The sequence below is a fragment of the Cinclus cinclus genome, chromosome 16 (assembly GCF_963662255.1).
Source record: "Cinclus cinclus chromosome 16, bCinCin1.1, whole genome shotgun sequence".
In the NCBI taxonomy this organism is placed as follows: domain Eukaryota; kingdom Metazoa; phylum Chordata; class Aves; order Passeriformes; family Cinclidae; genus Cinclus; species Cinclus cinclus.
Genome location: NC_085061.1, coordinates 7,821,817 through 7,838,939, shown reverse-complemented (window position 1 = coordinate 7,838,939; position 17,123 = coordinate 7,821,817). Strand labels below are relative to the sequence as shown.

General features: G+C 36.2%; 1 protein-coding gene across 1 annotated transcript in view; it reads left to right on the top strand.

Moving 5' to 3' along the window:
• The window catches only part of IQCK (IQ motif containing K), a 31,878-nt gene that overhangs the window by 741 nt on the left and 14,014 nt on the right, over positions 1-17,123 (top strand). The window contains exons 2-7 of the mRNA XM_062503887.1: positions 528-619; positions 1,261-1,387; positions 2,386-2,483; positions 7,812-7,864; positions 7,975-8,052; positions 17,000-17,084. Of these exons, the coding sequence (XP_062359871.1) occupies positions 528-619; positions 1,261-1,387; positions 2,386-2,483; positions 7,812-7,864; positions 7,975-8,052; positions 17,000-17,084 (533 nt within the window). The remainder of the gene's footprint in view (positions 1-527; positions 620-1,260; positions 1,388-2,385; positions 2,484-7,811; positions 7,865-7,974; positions 8,053-16,999; positions 17,085-17,123) is intronic.

Below are 17,123 nucleotides of genomic sequence, written 5' to 3'. Positions count from 1 at the left end.
CTCTGTATCGTGGAATCTGTAGGTTTTCTAATAACAAGTTCGCTGTCTTGGTCCTTGATTTTAGTTCGTTGGTTTTTTGTTTGTGTATGGTTTTTTTAATTATTTTTCCTTGGAGACAGTAATGCTTAGCAATCTGTGGGATTTGATTGCTTATAAAGGAATCCCCTCTGAAAAGCACTGTTTTCTACAACTAAAAAGAGTGGTTAATTCTGTGCAAGCATGTGCATTTTACTTATGTTGAAAAATTTTGAATTATTATTTTGGTTAAAAACCTCTTTCCAAATAAATGGTTCTTTTGTCACTGAAAACATTGCAGTTAAAGCTCAAGAGAAGACATGACAAGAGTCTCTAAAGTTCTGGCTTGTTTTAAAATGTTGGCTTTAATGTTAAACAAATATTGCATACTGACTTTTGTTCTTTCAAACCTAAATAAGCTACTTTAAAAAGAAGGTTGGTTTGGGAGGAAAATAATTTTTTCTTAGGGTCTCCTGGTAAATGTACTTTTTTTTTTTTTTTTTTACTTTTAGAGCATGAAGCAGAACAGCTTCAATTTTCAAATGTTCCTCAATCAAAACAAGATCCCGAATCAAAACAAGATCCCGAATCAAAACAAGGATCAGTGAGTACAGTTCAAGTAAAAAATCTGCATAGAGGTGGATTTAATATATTTTAGACAACTAAATGTGAAAATAGGTACCCACAGGGTAGACTCTATCATAAAATGAAACAAAACTTATTTTTCAAACAACTTTTTTGAACCAACAAATGTGATATTCCAAATAATTGCTTGTATTTTAAGTAACGTAGGTAATGCTAATAAGAAAAGTTTATTTTCTTTCAAAGGTGAATGTCAGAACTTCTGAACAATATGAAAGAGGTATTTAAGCTTCTGAGTGGAAAATACTTATTCAGAAAATGCTACCAGTATTAATTTCCATATAATTACTGTTTCTTATAATGGATAAAATATTTTTTAAATTATGATATCTCATCATATTCTGTCAAAAGGAGTGTCTGTTAATCATGTACCTTCTTTAGGTTTGAATTATTTTACTCTGCTGGAAACTGCAGAAGTTTTTGAAGTGTAATTATATATTTTCAAATATTCAGAAAATACATAAATAGTACAAATATTTGAACTAAAAATTATAATTCCATAATTTTTAACTAGCCTTATAACTTTTTTTCTGTTGAATTGCTTTGTATATTTTTGTCTAGTCTTTTGGGGTATTTGGACAGGATAACATTTATTTCAAACAGGTGCCTTTGGAAGCAGCAATGTCGCAGCCATTATCTATGGAACAACTTTTTTCTGCCTCTGCAGTCCAGTATCAGCTTCCCATACTCGGGGAAACCCCCTCTGGAGATCCCCCTGATCCAAAAAAATGTAAGTATATCCAAAACTAGGATCAATAGACTAAGTAGACAATTGAATTTGAAAACTGCTGTCAAAATACTGTCTTTTCCCATCTGATTGCAGATTAGAATGGAAACAGCTCTGAAGTTTTGTTCTTCCACTTTTATCAACTGCTAAACTTTACAATAAATTTACCAAGCAGCAATGTGTAGCCCTTCATTTGGTGTTCTGTTAATTCTTGCTCATTAGGAGTTCCTGGTATAAGTCAGAAGCAGTGTTACCCTTGGCTTTTATATAAACAGTGTCCTCCAAATTATGAGCTTTTTTATGACAGTATATGAACCAATTAAAGGTATAAAGCTGAGAATAAATTCAGTGTTTCAGCTGTGTTGCTAGAAGAGAACACTCCTATGACTTAATCTTTGCTGATCACACCAAACCCTGAATGGAGAGAGGTGCCAACCCACACCCCTCTGAGAGGGGAAAAGTTGGATATGTGGAGTCATGTTAAAATCTCTGAAGGATCTGGCAAGTATGAAGCAATTATGACAGAGAAATCACAGCACCACTAAAATACAACCTTTGGTTTTTCCTCTGTCTGGAAATTCTGATGAGGCAGATTGTAAAGGGCATGAGATACCTAAGTGGTCTAACTGCAACAGTACTGAGTTCAGCACAGGCTAATTTCTCCCTGTCAGGGTAAATTAATTCACAGAGCTTTCCACTTCTGTGACTAAACTGCTTCTGGTGTCTGAGCTTATTCACTTAAAACTGAATCTGGCATCTCTGAGGCACGCTGGGTTTGTGGTGTTGGTTCACCTTCAGTTTGAAATTTACTCGAATTTGTGCTGTGTTGGCTGAGAAGTGAAGACAGACCAGTGGCTGTATCTGAAGGGAATGAATCTGCTTTGTCCAAGCTGTGATGGTATTGACAAAATGACTGGTACTGACTTCATGGTATCTAATGGCTGTGTTTTTGTGAAATCCAAGTGCTTAGCTGGAAGTGAAGGCTGTCCTGTTTTGCTCAGGTTCTCCTCGAGAATACTTGGAGTTTTACATATTCCCAGTGCTCTTACCCGGCCTGGCTGCACTTCTGCATGAAGCAGACAAGGAGAAGTGTTTTGAGGTTAGTTTGTAGTTTTCATTTCAAATCACTGGCAGGAAGCTACAGCCTTTTATTTCACAGGCAGGATTTTAAAAAATTTGGTCTTTTGCAAGAAAACTAACCACGGTAATGATATATCATGGGTTGTTTTGGAACTGGCTTTAAATGTTATTTTCTCCAGTAATTCAGAACAGATTACATTCTACATAAACTTGATCATTGTGACAATCTCTAGCTCTTTACAAATCCTCCTTAAATATCTGTAACTACCCTAAATAGTGTTGTGTTTTAGAGGAACACACTTCCTTTGCAATTAATACATTTCACTCATTTGAAGGTGATGTACAGAACTTGAATTTTACTTCATGACTCAATTTTTTTTTGCTAGTCTAGCATTGCAATATAGATAAATTTTCTATTTTAGCTTGTTTTTCTCTGTAAATTCCATTTAACTGGAAGACAGGATATCCAAGCACGAATGAGCTTATAAAATGCAGATTTTAAAATAATTGCTTGCTGCATGTGTTTTTATAAATTTGTTTTCAGTGTATGTCTAGAGAGACATTCCTCATAGTGTACAGAGAATGCTTAAAAACCCATTAGAACTGGTGCAAAATAAAGCATTAATACATTCCTCACTGTATCACTGCAGCCTAGCAGAACCCCAGCAATAGCTTTGGTACTGGGAGCTGGGGGGATTCCCATCATTTATTCTATTTTCTCAAACCATGGCAATTTGAATTTCAGATCCAAACCTGTATATTTAATACCAGTTTTTTGTCTTCACAACATTTGTGTGTTTCTATAAACTGATGGATATGTATGTGTATGTGTATCTATAAGCTGTGATGAATACAGGTGAAATAGGAGAAGGTTCATTTACATGACATCTGTCTGTCATTCCTGCCATCACATTTACATTATCTAGCCAAGAACAGATTGAACATATATATTATTCATCACACTTTTAATAAAATCTATATTAATTTTTTTTTTGAAGCTTGTATCCTTTAGGAGAAAGACTTGTCCTACAAATGGTTTAAAATACAGGCTTTGATAGAGGTTAGCTGTTTCAGAAGGCAATAAAACTTAAATACAAAGATATTTTAAAAATATTAGAATTCTTAGAAATATTTCCATTTCAAACTCAGAACAAATCTAAGGTTACTTTGTCTATTTTTAATCTGAGAAATTTTGCAGATCTTCTGTGGTATATATATAGAAAGTGTGTATGCTGAAAATGGATTTTGTATAGAACTCCGTGCTTCTTTTTTAGAAAACTACTAAGAGTAATTATTTTCTAATGCATAGAAACTTGATAAAAATTAATTCAGCTTATAGAGAACCCTTGTATGAAGGGCAGCCAAGCTTAGGAAAGCAAGCTGATGTCGTGTGATAGTTTTCCACTGTCACCTCATTTCTTCCTCCTTTTGAATAATAACTAGAAAAACAATAGCTCTTTGTGCTTGCCATAACATTGAATATTTGTGTTCTTTTCCATTGCTGTCCAGGTGCTTGTACTTGCACATTCTGTTTCCTTATCTGACATAAATGTGTGATTTTTAATTATCCTTTAGTTTGGTAAGAAATGTGTGGTTCCGTATAGATTTGGAGGGAAAAAAAACCCCAGCTTGCTAAACTTTGTGTTAAAATGGCTAATGAAATAACTTAAACTGAATTTTAGGATCAAAAGCAGAGTCCTTAGAAACCCAAAGTAGGAGCAGGGAGAAAGGATCTTGTGATAAACACACTGGAATACAGCTTCCAAAAATAAAAGGACAACAGAGATTCAAGAGATTAATGGAATTCATGAGACAACAGGACATGAAGAAGATTAATTGTGATTAAGCTAACTGAAATCATGAAGGATGAGAAAAGAATACTGTGTTTGAATTCTGGCTAGACATGAGTCATTGAAGCCTGTAAAGGGCAGTTGTATAGAATAAACCAGTGGAAGATAAATGGAAGAAGCACTGGAAGGAAGGAGGAATATCCAAACTGACTGCAATCAATGTTGAATGAGCCCGGGAGAAGAGAGAGGGTGTGGTGAGAGAGAATGAAGAGTGGGATTTTGATGAGAGGGACTAAAGGTTTTCATGTCTTGAAAGGAAATTAAGATGAATGAGAAGGAAAAGTTAAATAGGAGGGTTTTTGAGCAATTGAATTGTGTTAAGGAAGATCAGATCCTGGGGCCAATAGAGGAATTCAAGGAAGAGACCAGAGAAGGTGCATCCCTGTCTGGAGAGGAAGAATTTTACAATCACATGGGAGAGTCAGGAAAAGGAAATGGTTATGCTGGAAACAGAAACTTGTGTAGGAAAGATTTTTTTATGAAAGGTGATAAAGAAACATAACTATTTACACATTTAATTTAAAATAGGCTCTCTTGCATTATGTGATGCATACAAAAAATCTGAAAAACTAAAGCCTAGAAAAACCACCAGCTGCAGTCTTCAAACTGACATAAATATGAGAACAGTCTGCAGAAGCTTAATTTTTAAATTAGAGATGAAAGAAGCCTATTAGGTTGCCCAGTGTATTCCCTCACTGATTTTTTTTTCCCTACCGTAAGTTCTCCTGTGTTTTATCCCATCTGCTGTCAAATGCCTACAGGGGGAAGACTGTTTTCTTGAATCTTTTCTCTCATGAGAACTGACTAATACATTCATTTTTCAACATTAAACTGAACGATGTATAAATGTTTTTATTAGAATAACTCTGACTTCTTTTTCTAGTTAGCTATCACAGAAGGAGGAAGCTCTGTCAGGCCCTGTAATGGAATATATTATATTTAAAATTATGATAGATCAGGGAAAGGGAATGGAAGATGGTTTTCTAATGACTTTGCCATCTTCTGATCACTAGTCTATTTTCATGATTATTACCAAGCACATCATATTTAAACTGAAAAATGGGAAATTAAATCTCAATATAAACAATTTATAAACACATCTGCAGGTTAACAATGCATATTGTACAGATATTTCCTGTTTTTTTTCCGGATTCATGCAGCATAGGAGGAATGTGTCAAAGGCAGGTCAATTTATGTAATTTTTTCCCTTTATAAATGTTGACTGCTGTGCAACTAATGATTTAATTCACTAGCAAAATAAACTGTTTCCTGGCAAAGAAAATAAAGTAAAAAAATATCCAGCTTGATTGAATTCCTCTCTGCTAAGTTCACTGCCTCTAACAAGGATAAAACAAGATGAACTTGATTCCTTTGCTGATGGCTGTTTTGACAACCCTGTTCTGATCATTTTTTCCCATTGCAGAGGAAAAGCAATTTACTTAAAACAGATTAAATTACAACTGCTAGATTAAATTGAATTTTGTTGCCAATGTGTAGAATTTATTCTCTGAAACAATTCCCTGAGTAATGGGACCCATTTTCATCCCATAATTGAGAGTAGACTTTGCTGTTTGCTTACAGATTCTATGCAAGTCAAGATTTGTCCATTTAACATCTGAAGTGACTCATAGAAAGCTCTGCAGTGAAGATTCTGGTCTCTTGAAGTTGAGGTGTTTGGCTTCTTAGAACAGCATTTGGTCTTAGCATAAGTGTGAAAATTGCACGAGGAGCTGTGTTTCTTCCCAGCCAAGCACTTAATATAGCCCTACCTGAACTCCAAAGCTCTGGTTGTCACACAACAGAACATAAAGGCACATATGGCTCAGGATTAATAATTCTTTTATGATGATCTCACTCATCCTCTGTTCTTCTGCTTTTGTTTTTTTCCTTTCTGTTGGAGTCAGACTGTATTTCTACCAAGGGTAAGATTCTCTTAGAAAATTAAAAGCTTTCCTGGGTATCCTGTAGGACTGCTCTGCAGTCCAGCACTAAACTTCACACTTGTCATTCCCCAGCTACATGACTGCCCTGTGTTCCTCCCTGGGCAGTCAGCACCTCACACAATGCTTCTCTTCCACTTCACCTGTGGCTGGCTGACCCCAAATTATGACATGCACCATGAACTGAAAGAATGATGCTATGTGGAGCATTTTTTCTTGCCTCTCTGTTCACATCTGAGGATGCATAGAATAAAGTCATTTTTCATGCATTAGATTTTCAATTACATGTTTATTGTATTTTCCTTAGCAAGTGGTAGTAGTATCTTCTTACATTTTAATCAAGACTTCAGCCTCTTTTGTGATATTAAGCATTTTCACAGTTGCATATGACCAGTGTGAGTTGTTTTCCTAAGAAGCAATTATTAGAGCTCAATCTCCTGTTTGACAGGGTAAGTGCTGGGATGGGAGCTCAGCTTGCTTTTAGCTCAGTGGCTGCTGTTGTGATGAAGCACTTGGTGCCCCGGGGCTGCAGGGCTCGGTGTCTTTTAGGGTTCACTGTGATCATGTGCATCCAAAACACATCTCATGTCAGAGGGATTCTGAAGATACTGATCAAGCTCTTCTGTTATTCCAACCAGAACTCCATATTCTATTCTCCACATTATGGTTACTGTGGTTTGTGATAAGCAGAATGAGCACCTGTACTCATTTGTACATTCATTCTGTCAAGATGGAATGTGGAGAGGAAATCCTTAAAAAAAGAGGATTTCCTAATCCATTCTGGCCTTATCAGGCTCTGAAAGGCTGGCTGTGGTACTGGCTGTACGAGTACTGGCTTGTATCCTTAGGTGTCCCTAAGGATAACCTGCTGCAAAATGTTTTGCAAAATTCTTTGTTGGTTAAGATTGAGAACTGGGAGCAAAGGGCACAAATGTTTTGCTGTGAAGCTCTGGGTTTGGAACTTCTTGCCTGGTTCTCTGGAGTGTCCATGGTTTCTGTGGCTGTGGACACACAAAAGCCTTCCTTTGGTTTTGCTTTCCCTTCTGGACCACCCAGTGGATGATTTGGTCAGAGCAGGCATACAACACTCTGCCTGTGTGTATTCACAACGTCTTCAAGATGGTTCCATGCAGGAGGAAACAATATCCCCTCAATGTTCCTTATGTGTTTTGGAAGAAGTGAAGTATTTTGAGTATGATAATAGAACTTTAAACAAAACTGCAAGGAATTTACAACATATTTTCATGTGTGAATGAGTTCTGTTAATTTCTTCACAATGACATTACCATTTAGAACACCATTCAGAGATCTTTGTTCTAGATATACTGCAGCAAATATCAAGCTAACACATGTAGAATTTACTCATTCATAGTTTGTCTTGAAATCATTCCACAAAACTTCTAAAATTTTGGCTGAGCCTCTGACTGTTGGCAGTAGCAATAGAGTAGACAGAGTAATATACTGTACATTTTATTTAATAAAAGCACTCAATTTAGCTTAAACATATGACCAATCCAAAGATAATAAATAATTTGAAACTATCTTTTCTATCTTTAGGGAAAAAGAACCAAATTTATTCCCTCTGATTTCCTAACTGAGTGGTTATACAAGTAAGTTAATAATGTTTTTTGCTACTAAGTATGTTCAGTGATTCCAAGGCACTAATTTGCAAATTGGATAGCTGAAATTTAAATTAATAGTTGTTTTCCTTTTTCTTTAGCAAGAATCCAAAGAGGAGAGATGAGTCATTCACAGAATTGTTTTCCATTCCTTTTGTTAAGAACTGGCTAAAGGACCGGTAAGATATTGCAGTACTCAGAATAATCTTTTCTCCTTTTATTCTTTTGCTATCCCAAAAAAGTTATAGAGCCTCAATGTGTTGCAACTGTGCCCTCAAATTGCCCTTTACTGTGTGCAACAAAGAGCTATATGATAGTTTCTGACTGACTAGTGTATTACTTATAAGGTATTTTGTACCAGAATTGTTCACAGATAAATTAATTTCAAATTCCTAAACGTTTTAATTGTAGAATGCAGGACATTTGAATAGTCTGGTAGTCTTGTGAACATCTTTGTACTAAGGAGTAAAACAATATTTTCAGTGCTGCTTCCTCCTAGGGAAATCTTTGAGAGTATAGTCAAGAAATTCTTCTCTAACTGTAAGCAGCTGCTTTTGAAATACCTGTTACAGTCCTTGTGTCAGGATGCATTTCTGTGCACATTTATGACTTTGAGAAATGAACACTTGTTTTTGGCAGCCTCAGTCATATATTTGTTGGTATTTTTGTAGAACCAAGCAGCACGATAGTTTTGAAAGAAATGCTACTGTCCTTGAGACTGCATTTACTTTAAAATACAGCTACTGTGTGAGAAAAGCAAAGGATTAGTCCACAGTGAGGGAATAAGGAACTAACAGAGGTCAGATTTTAAATAATATTTTCAATTTGAAAATTTAACTGGAATATGGATTGGTAATTGGTGAGAACATAGAGATTAATATCTTTGTACATACATTTACTTTGTTACACAATGTAAGTAGAAATTGAGCTTTTTTTAATTCTTGACATCTGACACTTGGAACCTTGAGACACCAGTGGAGCAAGAGGAAAGCTCCTTATCACAGGTCTTTGTGGATAAGCTGGTGATGGTGTCAAAAGAGTTAACTTTGATTCCCTGAGAGGTGGTCATGTGGTCAGAGTTGTGTAGGACATTTCTGCAGCACAAGACCCCTTTGGAGAATGACCCATTTCATCTCACCTCTGATACCTTCAGCCATCATGCTGTCCTGCCTCTGGTGGGACACAGCTGCTCTGCTCTGTCACAGTTCCTGCCAACAAGATGCCATTTAAGGCTTGGGGTTTAGTCCTTTGTGAAGTGAACGTGAGCTGCAGCCTGGTTGTTGTACCCATTTCTTAAAAGCACGCAGAAGAGCCCTTGGCCTGTAAGGCAGTTTTGATACCACAGGTTTCTGAGGATGGATGTTTGTACCAAAGATAAAGTCTCTAAGGTCACCGTTTTACAAATGTTTCTCTTGGAGGTAAAGCTTAACAAAAACATTCCCTGCTCTCTCCTGTTCTTCACCCCAACTTGCTTGTAAGCACCCTAAAATCACCTTGTCTGTTTGGAGGGTGCTTGATTATTCTGTTCAGGGCTACTCTTGAATTAGGAATCTCTGCCAAAATGTGTGAGCAGGGTTTGTACAGCTATTTAAACCAGATAATTTCTCCAGTCTGCTTCACCTTGGAGAGTGGCAAACCCGTGTATTGGCACAAAGAAAGGATTCAAATGAAGGGCTCAGGGCAAGGTGAACAGAACAAATGAGCTGCTAAGATAGAGAGGTGGTGGTAGGAACTGCTTGAGTCAGCTTTGCCAACAGGAGAAATACACTGTGGGATCGCAGCCTGAATGACTCATAGCTTCTGGTAGTACTGGTGCTCCTAAATAACATAGTGACAGCTCTACAAGGACACTGAAGTGTCAGAGTACTACTTCAGTTGATACACTTCATCTTAAATCCTCTAAACAAGTAGGCCCTTAAAATAATAATTATTAAAATTACTATGAAAAAACTACTTTGAGTGAGCTTATCCAAAAATTACAGATTTAAAAGATGCTCCTTCTGAAGTAAATATTACTGGAACAAAGTGAAAGGCTGCAATATTAAATAAGAATAAAAATAAGAGAGTTTATTATTATGTCCTGGATATGTCATAAATAGTTTATTATTATATCCTTCCAGCTATCACATTTATAATCTAATTAATTCTACGCTTTTTATTGTCATTTCTATTTCTATTTTTAAAGGAGTTTTCATTTTTTTAACAGGGTTAAGAATATATAAGAGACAATATACTAAAAAAGTGCTGGTCAAATTTTGATGGGAAGCATCCTTAACACAGCTGTTTAGATGAGTATACCAGTATAGCAAGCATTCTTAATGTTTAAAAAAAGAAACCAACAAAAAACACCAAAAAAATCCCCCCCAAAAAAACCAAAAAATAAAAACCCCAGAGGAATATTATTTTTGTTCTATCCAAGATCCAGCTTTTTTTAATATATTCCATACTTGAGTATGAATTTTTGGCTCTCCTCCAGTGCCTCCAGTTTCTTCTTTGAAGCTTGATTTTTTTTTTTTTTAAGAATAGTCAAAGCCACAGTCTTATGAGCTTCACTTTCTGTGCAATGTGCTTCTAAATGAGAGCTTGCAGCCTACTTTTCCCTCATAAGGAGACCTAAATGCTGCATTGGTTTTCAGAATTTTAAATGCAAACCTTGTACCTTCAAAACCTAGTTATTGTAGGTGAAGGATCTCGTAAAATTTGAATTTGTTTCAGGCTTTAGTGTAATAATTACTGTGACATCTTAGTATAGGTACCTTGTCTTCCACTGAGTTCTGTACGTTACCAGTAGCACTGACAAAATATTACATCCCTTGGGGATCTTCAATTCCCCAAGCAGATTTCAAAAGCAGCAGAAGGAGCAGCTTCAGTGCTGACTGGTAATCTCCATATCACATGCCAGACATTTCTGTTGCCTTAAAGGACAGCTGCACCTTTCAGAGTGCAGGAAAGTGGAGTTTGAACACAAAACCAGCACACATTTGTTGGGCACTTGCTGAGATACAAAGTGATGTCCCTGTTCCTCCATTCAAGGCTGCTGATAGAACCAAGTAAAGGAAATAGAATTAGAGCTCGGAATGTTTTGCAATCCTGTAAGTATGCTAATGAGCACCACAGTTGCCTTTTGTCAGCGTTTTCCAGTGGTGTTTCTGGTTGAACAGCACTGAAGCTCAGTTGCAAGTAACCAAGCTCTGGGTACTGAATTGGGGCCAGGGAAAGTCAGTGAGCTCTGATTATGCTCTGATCCCTCTGAAATGTTACTTTTCTGGCATAGATAGTCTGAGTAACATGGCAGCATAATTTCCCAACCTTCTTTAGTATATTAATGAAAGAAATATGAAGAAACTGATAAAACACTGTTTTCCTGGTCTGAAAAACAGTGATATCATAAAAGTCTGTCATGTAAATGTAACCGTATGACAGCATTGTTCAACATAACCCTTGACCTTACATCCAGTCAGAGAGAGTGGTATATGCTATATGCACCCAAGCAGAAGCATTTCCTGGCTTTTAAAGTTCAGATAAAAATAATTCACAAGATTTTTTTAATCTGCATTTTCTCCTTTTATATTAGAGATATTTACATGCTACCTAGTTCAGAAGGACACATTTCCTGGTTTAATCTGTCTGTGTTTACCAAAACAAGTGTGCAGAGAAAATAGCTTTGTCATGGCTTTACTGAAGTGGGCAGCTAAGATATAAATGATTACTAAATTCTGAGTAGTGGCTTTTTGCCAAATATCTGTATACACATTGATTATTTTTTCCTCCCTCCCCCAGCTATTTTAATTGGGTGAAGTCTGCTGGTCTCAGCTGCCTTTACAGTTGACTTCATTGTCAGCTCTCAGATGGCCAACAGGGGTAATTTTGCACGGGTGACTGATTTTTTTTCTTTCCATAATATGTCCAGTTTCTACAGGCTGTGCTTTCTGCACACTGCCATATTTCATTGGTTTGTGTCTAAACCAGCTATGTTTGGAGTATGCTTGATTTGCCTTATATTTTCTTCTTTAATTTTCTTTAATAATTTAAGCTTTAAATAACATTTTATTGTAATAACGGAAAGTCCTACAGTACATCTTTGTGGATGTTATTCTGTGTGTTTCCAAGTAAAAATTGCCATTCAAGTAATGTGGCAGAATTCAATTTAACAAAGGAGATTTTTTTTTTATTTAAAAACTGTGTGTTGAAAGACTGCAGAAATTTTCTGTGTAAAATATTTATATTTTGTTATGTTGCTTTACGGGATTGAAGGTTTTATGGCTGTAATATCTGATGCATTAAAAATGCTTTAATTTATGTAAAGGTTGTCAAAATGGCAGTGAGAAAATTGAAATGTTATTTGTGCTTTGTGACATCTTCTTAATGTTGCTGTTGGAGCACTAAGGGGAGTTTTTAATGTTTTCAGTATACAAAGTCTGACCTAAAGTACACAAACATAGATGGAAATTTTCCCGTTGATATGAGTGGCCTTTGGAATAGGTCCATGTTTGGTTTCCTTCAGTCCAGGCCCACAAACACTCTCACAGACTACATAAATATTGGTCCTAGGAGAGAGAAAGCTGAGGCAATGCTTTGTGACTTCCAAAATATGTAGCAGTATGCAAGCACAGGAGAGCTGAGCTGGAGCATTAAAATGGGCACGTCCTCCCAAGGAGAGTGTATTGAGGCAAGAAATCCACTGTAATTTTCAGACAGCACTGAAGACAAAAGATTCTTGCTCTTCTATTTTTTGGCACGTTCTCATTACAAAGACTTTTTGCTGTGCTTCCTCTAATACCTCTGACATTCTTGCTACAAATCACCTGTTCTGCCTCAGTCTCCTGTTGGTTACATGACGCTGCCTCCCCACAAAAAAACTTTCTCATGTTAGTTCCACACTGTCTTGTCTTTTCTTCATTATAAATAGATAAGCAAGTATATAAATAGTTGGTATGTGTTTAACAGGTGAATTCATGTTATCACTATGGTCACTTTGATAACACTCTCAAATGTATTTATAGCATTCTTAAATTCAGTTCACTATTGACAGTAAAAAGGAGCTTTTATTTGAACGAGATGATAGAGAAGAGTTTAGACTCCTGCTAACTAGTCACACTTTGTCTATTTGGTTGCACTTCCTCTTTTAAGAAGTTTAAATTTGGCTATTCCCACATTTACAATCCTTCAAAAATGTACTCTCTATATAATGCACTAAAAATGTTTTCTTTTAAGGATTTTTTTTTCCTCAAATACTAATAATCTTATTCTAGTGCATTTAGATTGTTGCAAAAGAAAACTAGTGATTATGAATTTATTTCTGACTATAGAATAGTTGTATTAATGCTGAAAATGTTACAAAGAAAGGTCTGAGTTCACACTCTGACCTGTGAAATTCTTCCAGTGTATTTTTGTCAAGTGTCTGTGGGAATATTTCCCTGGAAATCTGAGAGGTTCATGCAGTGCCTGTATAATATTTGATCAATATATGCAATTGATTTTAAATACCAGGTCAGATGAATCAGTACTTCAGTGTCTGTTTGCTTATGAACCACCATTTTCCTGCTTTTTGGCTAAATGACCTTAGTAGTGTTTATAAGCTGAGATTTTTGAGATGTTTATTTTGAATCAAAGCAATACCTTTTCATTATTGCACACTTTTGGAGATCTGGCCAGGCATGTAAGAAGACCTAAAGAAGGTAGCGGGTGCTGTAGTGTTTCTAGATTCTATGATTAGGAATAAGAAAAACTGCAAATATGAAAGATAACTATTTTGAGAAATTTCCAGCAGAGATTTTTTTCATTATTCAGACCAGCATGTGATTTTTTTTGAGTGTTTCCCAAAAGAAAGACTTTCTCAGAATCCTTTTTTAGAGTTGTGCAGATCACCACGGTCGTTTACTTGCATTCTCATATTAACCCCTATTCTGTGGTCTGTTCTTTTAGATTATGATTTTCTCAATGATTCTGTGTTCATACATGAGCTGAATATTCAAGGACAATAATCGTCAAAGTCCAAGTGAAGTGAATGTGGCTGTGGCTGTGGTATTGAAACTCAGGAGGCCTCATTTTCCCTTAGGGTTGCTTCAATATTTCTAGAGAAGAGTTTTCTAAAAGCAGAGAGAAGCCATTCTGTGACTGCACCTGGAGATTCCACTCCCACCTGCACACCATGAGCCCCAGGCACTGCTGCTCTCTGCAGGCACCTGGCTCTAAGGCTGCTGGTTAAATGGGAGGGTTGTCTGCTACTGGTAGGGAGCAGATTGGAACAGCAAGAGCCATTACAAAACCCTGAACTGTATACACTGAACACTTCCTTGATTACATTTTTTCTTATATTTTATTTCCAAGGAAGGAATCAGGCCCATTTGTAAGACAGATTGGGAATGTGAAGACAGTCAGTTTCTGGGCATTACTGTGTGGAAATACTGTCTGAATTCAGTGCCCATTAGTGTGACTATGAACCCTCAAAGATTATTTTATCTGTTTTGGAGACAAGATAATGGAGAAGTTCTTTTCCTCCCTTTCTCAGAATTCATTGAGAACCCCATCTCCTGTCAATGAGGAAATCAGATACTTGTCTTCATTAAGACCATTTTTCAGTGCCTCATATATTTATTTATTGAAAGTCTGTTTTGTATCTTCTTGGGTGCAAAATTCCACTTGCATAATGTCATATAAGAAGTGAATATCTCACAGAATCAAGATCTGTACAAGTTGCTCAGAAAGCAAGAAACACGTTTCTGGAATTTAACTTTGGTCAGTGTCTGCTTTATGCAGATTTGATAAAACAGAATACTTAAGAAAAATCATTTTTTCTGATACTTTTTTGCAATTGCAACTTATGTTAAACAATATATATATATATGTCAAAATAGATAGCACTGTTTCATATGTGGACTTTTACGATGATGCGTAATCAAGGACTAAAGCAGCATGCAGTTAGTGTACATGGTACTGTCACTTTGCATCTTGGGGGCATACAGCTGTTTTCTGCCACAAATGACAGACTCCTCTTTCCCTTGTTCACTGCTGAGGGCTGATTTCCTCTGCTCAGATTCTATTTTTGTTTGACCTGAAGACAGTTGTGTATATTCTCCATTTATTCCCTTAGACCAAACTGGACCTGGCATGACATCTGCTCTTTAAAGCTGTGCCATTGAAAGGATTGATATCTGCCAGTGGCTGTCATACTAAAAATTAAGTCCTGTTCTTGCTTAATTTTTTTATATTGCTTTCTCAGTTTTAGTGTTGGAATATAAAATAGAAATTTTTATAATTTGAAAATGAAAGCAAAGAAATGCTAGAGTTGACCTTGCCAGCTAGGAGAAACCTCAAGTTGTTCTGTGGAGATGTACTTATTCTTAGAGAAAGTTCAGCCTCTTTGATAAAACTGCTGTAAAATATGTAGGTCTTCCCGTGATTTTCCCCAAGTTTTGGCTTTCAAAAAGATCTAAAATAGAACAGAGGATGAAAGCCTATCAGGGAAACCAGCACAGTCCAACTTCAGATTTTTAAGCCTGATTATAAGAAGCTGTTATCTGAGGAAGCCTTGCTTGTCCAGCAATTATGATTTCCCCTGAGCAGGAGAAATGCTAATTAATGTACACACAAATAAGGGGGTTTAGCTCAAAGGAGAGACTGCTTTTTATTTTTTGCCTTATTTCAACTTTTCCAAACAGACCAAGGTTTTACTTCACATTAAAATAAATGTAGGCCAAAACTCAGCTGACATGATGATGAGACCAATTTAGCTGAGTACACAGACTAAAATGGTGGAGTCAGTGTAGCATTAGATAAGAGGTAAGGCTGTGCTCTAAGTTGAAATGCTCCTGCAGTGAAGACAAGCCCTGAGAGAAAGATGTCAAGACAGCATAGGAAGCTTACTAGGGCAGAGACTAATATGAATGAAATTAAGTGAAAGGAAAATGTAAGCTGTCAAGCCTCCTAGCTTGGGCTGTAATATGCCATAAATAAATTTCCAAAAGATATTGCAGCATTTTAGCCAGAAAATGTAAGACTGCCTAAATAAATAACTGGTTATAGAATGGGCTTTGCAGTGCACATGTCTTTATAATATAAATACTATAGATCATGATCCTGCATGGGCTGCCTGTGTCTGTAGGTGGGTGCTGCATCCAAATTCATCATGCTGTGTCCTTCCAAGTCAAGGCTGTGTTCAGTCTGTTCCCCATGCAGGGAGAGTGGCTCTTGGCAGCCATTCTAATGCTGTGCCAATGCTTCTCTTTAGAACTGATATTTTCATAAGTTGCAGTGTTATTACCCTATAGTTCTTTGGCTGCAAATTACATTTCTTATAAAAGACAATACAGAAACAAATTTTGTTTTCTCCTTTACAATGGATGATTTTTTTTATCATCGTGTCTGAGAAATAAAACAACACCCACAGAAAATGGCTTTTGGGAAGCAAGGTTTGATATAGTCATTTGAGATTTTGCTAGATGGTTGAATTTAATTACTGGCTTGTTCCCATTAAAATTGGTAGCATGGAATCACTGAATGTGCTTTCAAACTACCATGTATTTTGGCTGAATATGTTTTGAGTTCACAAGTGTGATACATTCTTTTATCACCAAAAGAAAGTGTATATGGTATCAAAAATAAAATTTCAGCATTTTAAGAACTCATTTAGACATTTCTAAAGATGTGCTCATGCTATACAGATATGATAGTCATTATTTTTCAGCACATTTTAAGGTGCTGAATGAAAGTACTAAGATATGTTTATATTCTGTGTATTTCATGTAATAAACATTTACATCATAAGTGTGCTCATTGTTGCACACACACTAGAACCTTCCCTGCTTTACTTGCTCACCTGCCACTGCCACCTCAAACATTACCATAATAGGGGGACTTTGAAATACATGTAGAAAGATAAGAAATATGAGTATACTTGATGTGTCATTTGTATATTATTGTCTTAAAAAGGAATTATTGTAGTGTAAATAACAATGTATTTGTAAAGGACATATTCTTTGTGCTTTTTATTTTCAGAGCAATAAGAAATTGTGTTTTTCAGGCTCTTGAACAACAATTTCTCTTTTTCATAAATATACTGTTAGGGAAGAAAGTGTTTTGCATTTATAGGCTGGCTGTTTTATTTCTTTTTTTTTTTTTTTTAAGTCCTAGACCACCAATTCCTCTATCTCTGCTTCTGTCAGAAGAAGAAGCAAGCATACTAATTCAGTCCTTCTGGAGAGGTTATCGGGTAAGAGTAATCTATAATTATTTACTTGATGTTGAAAAC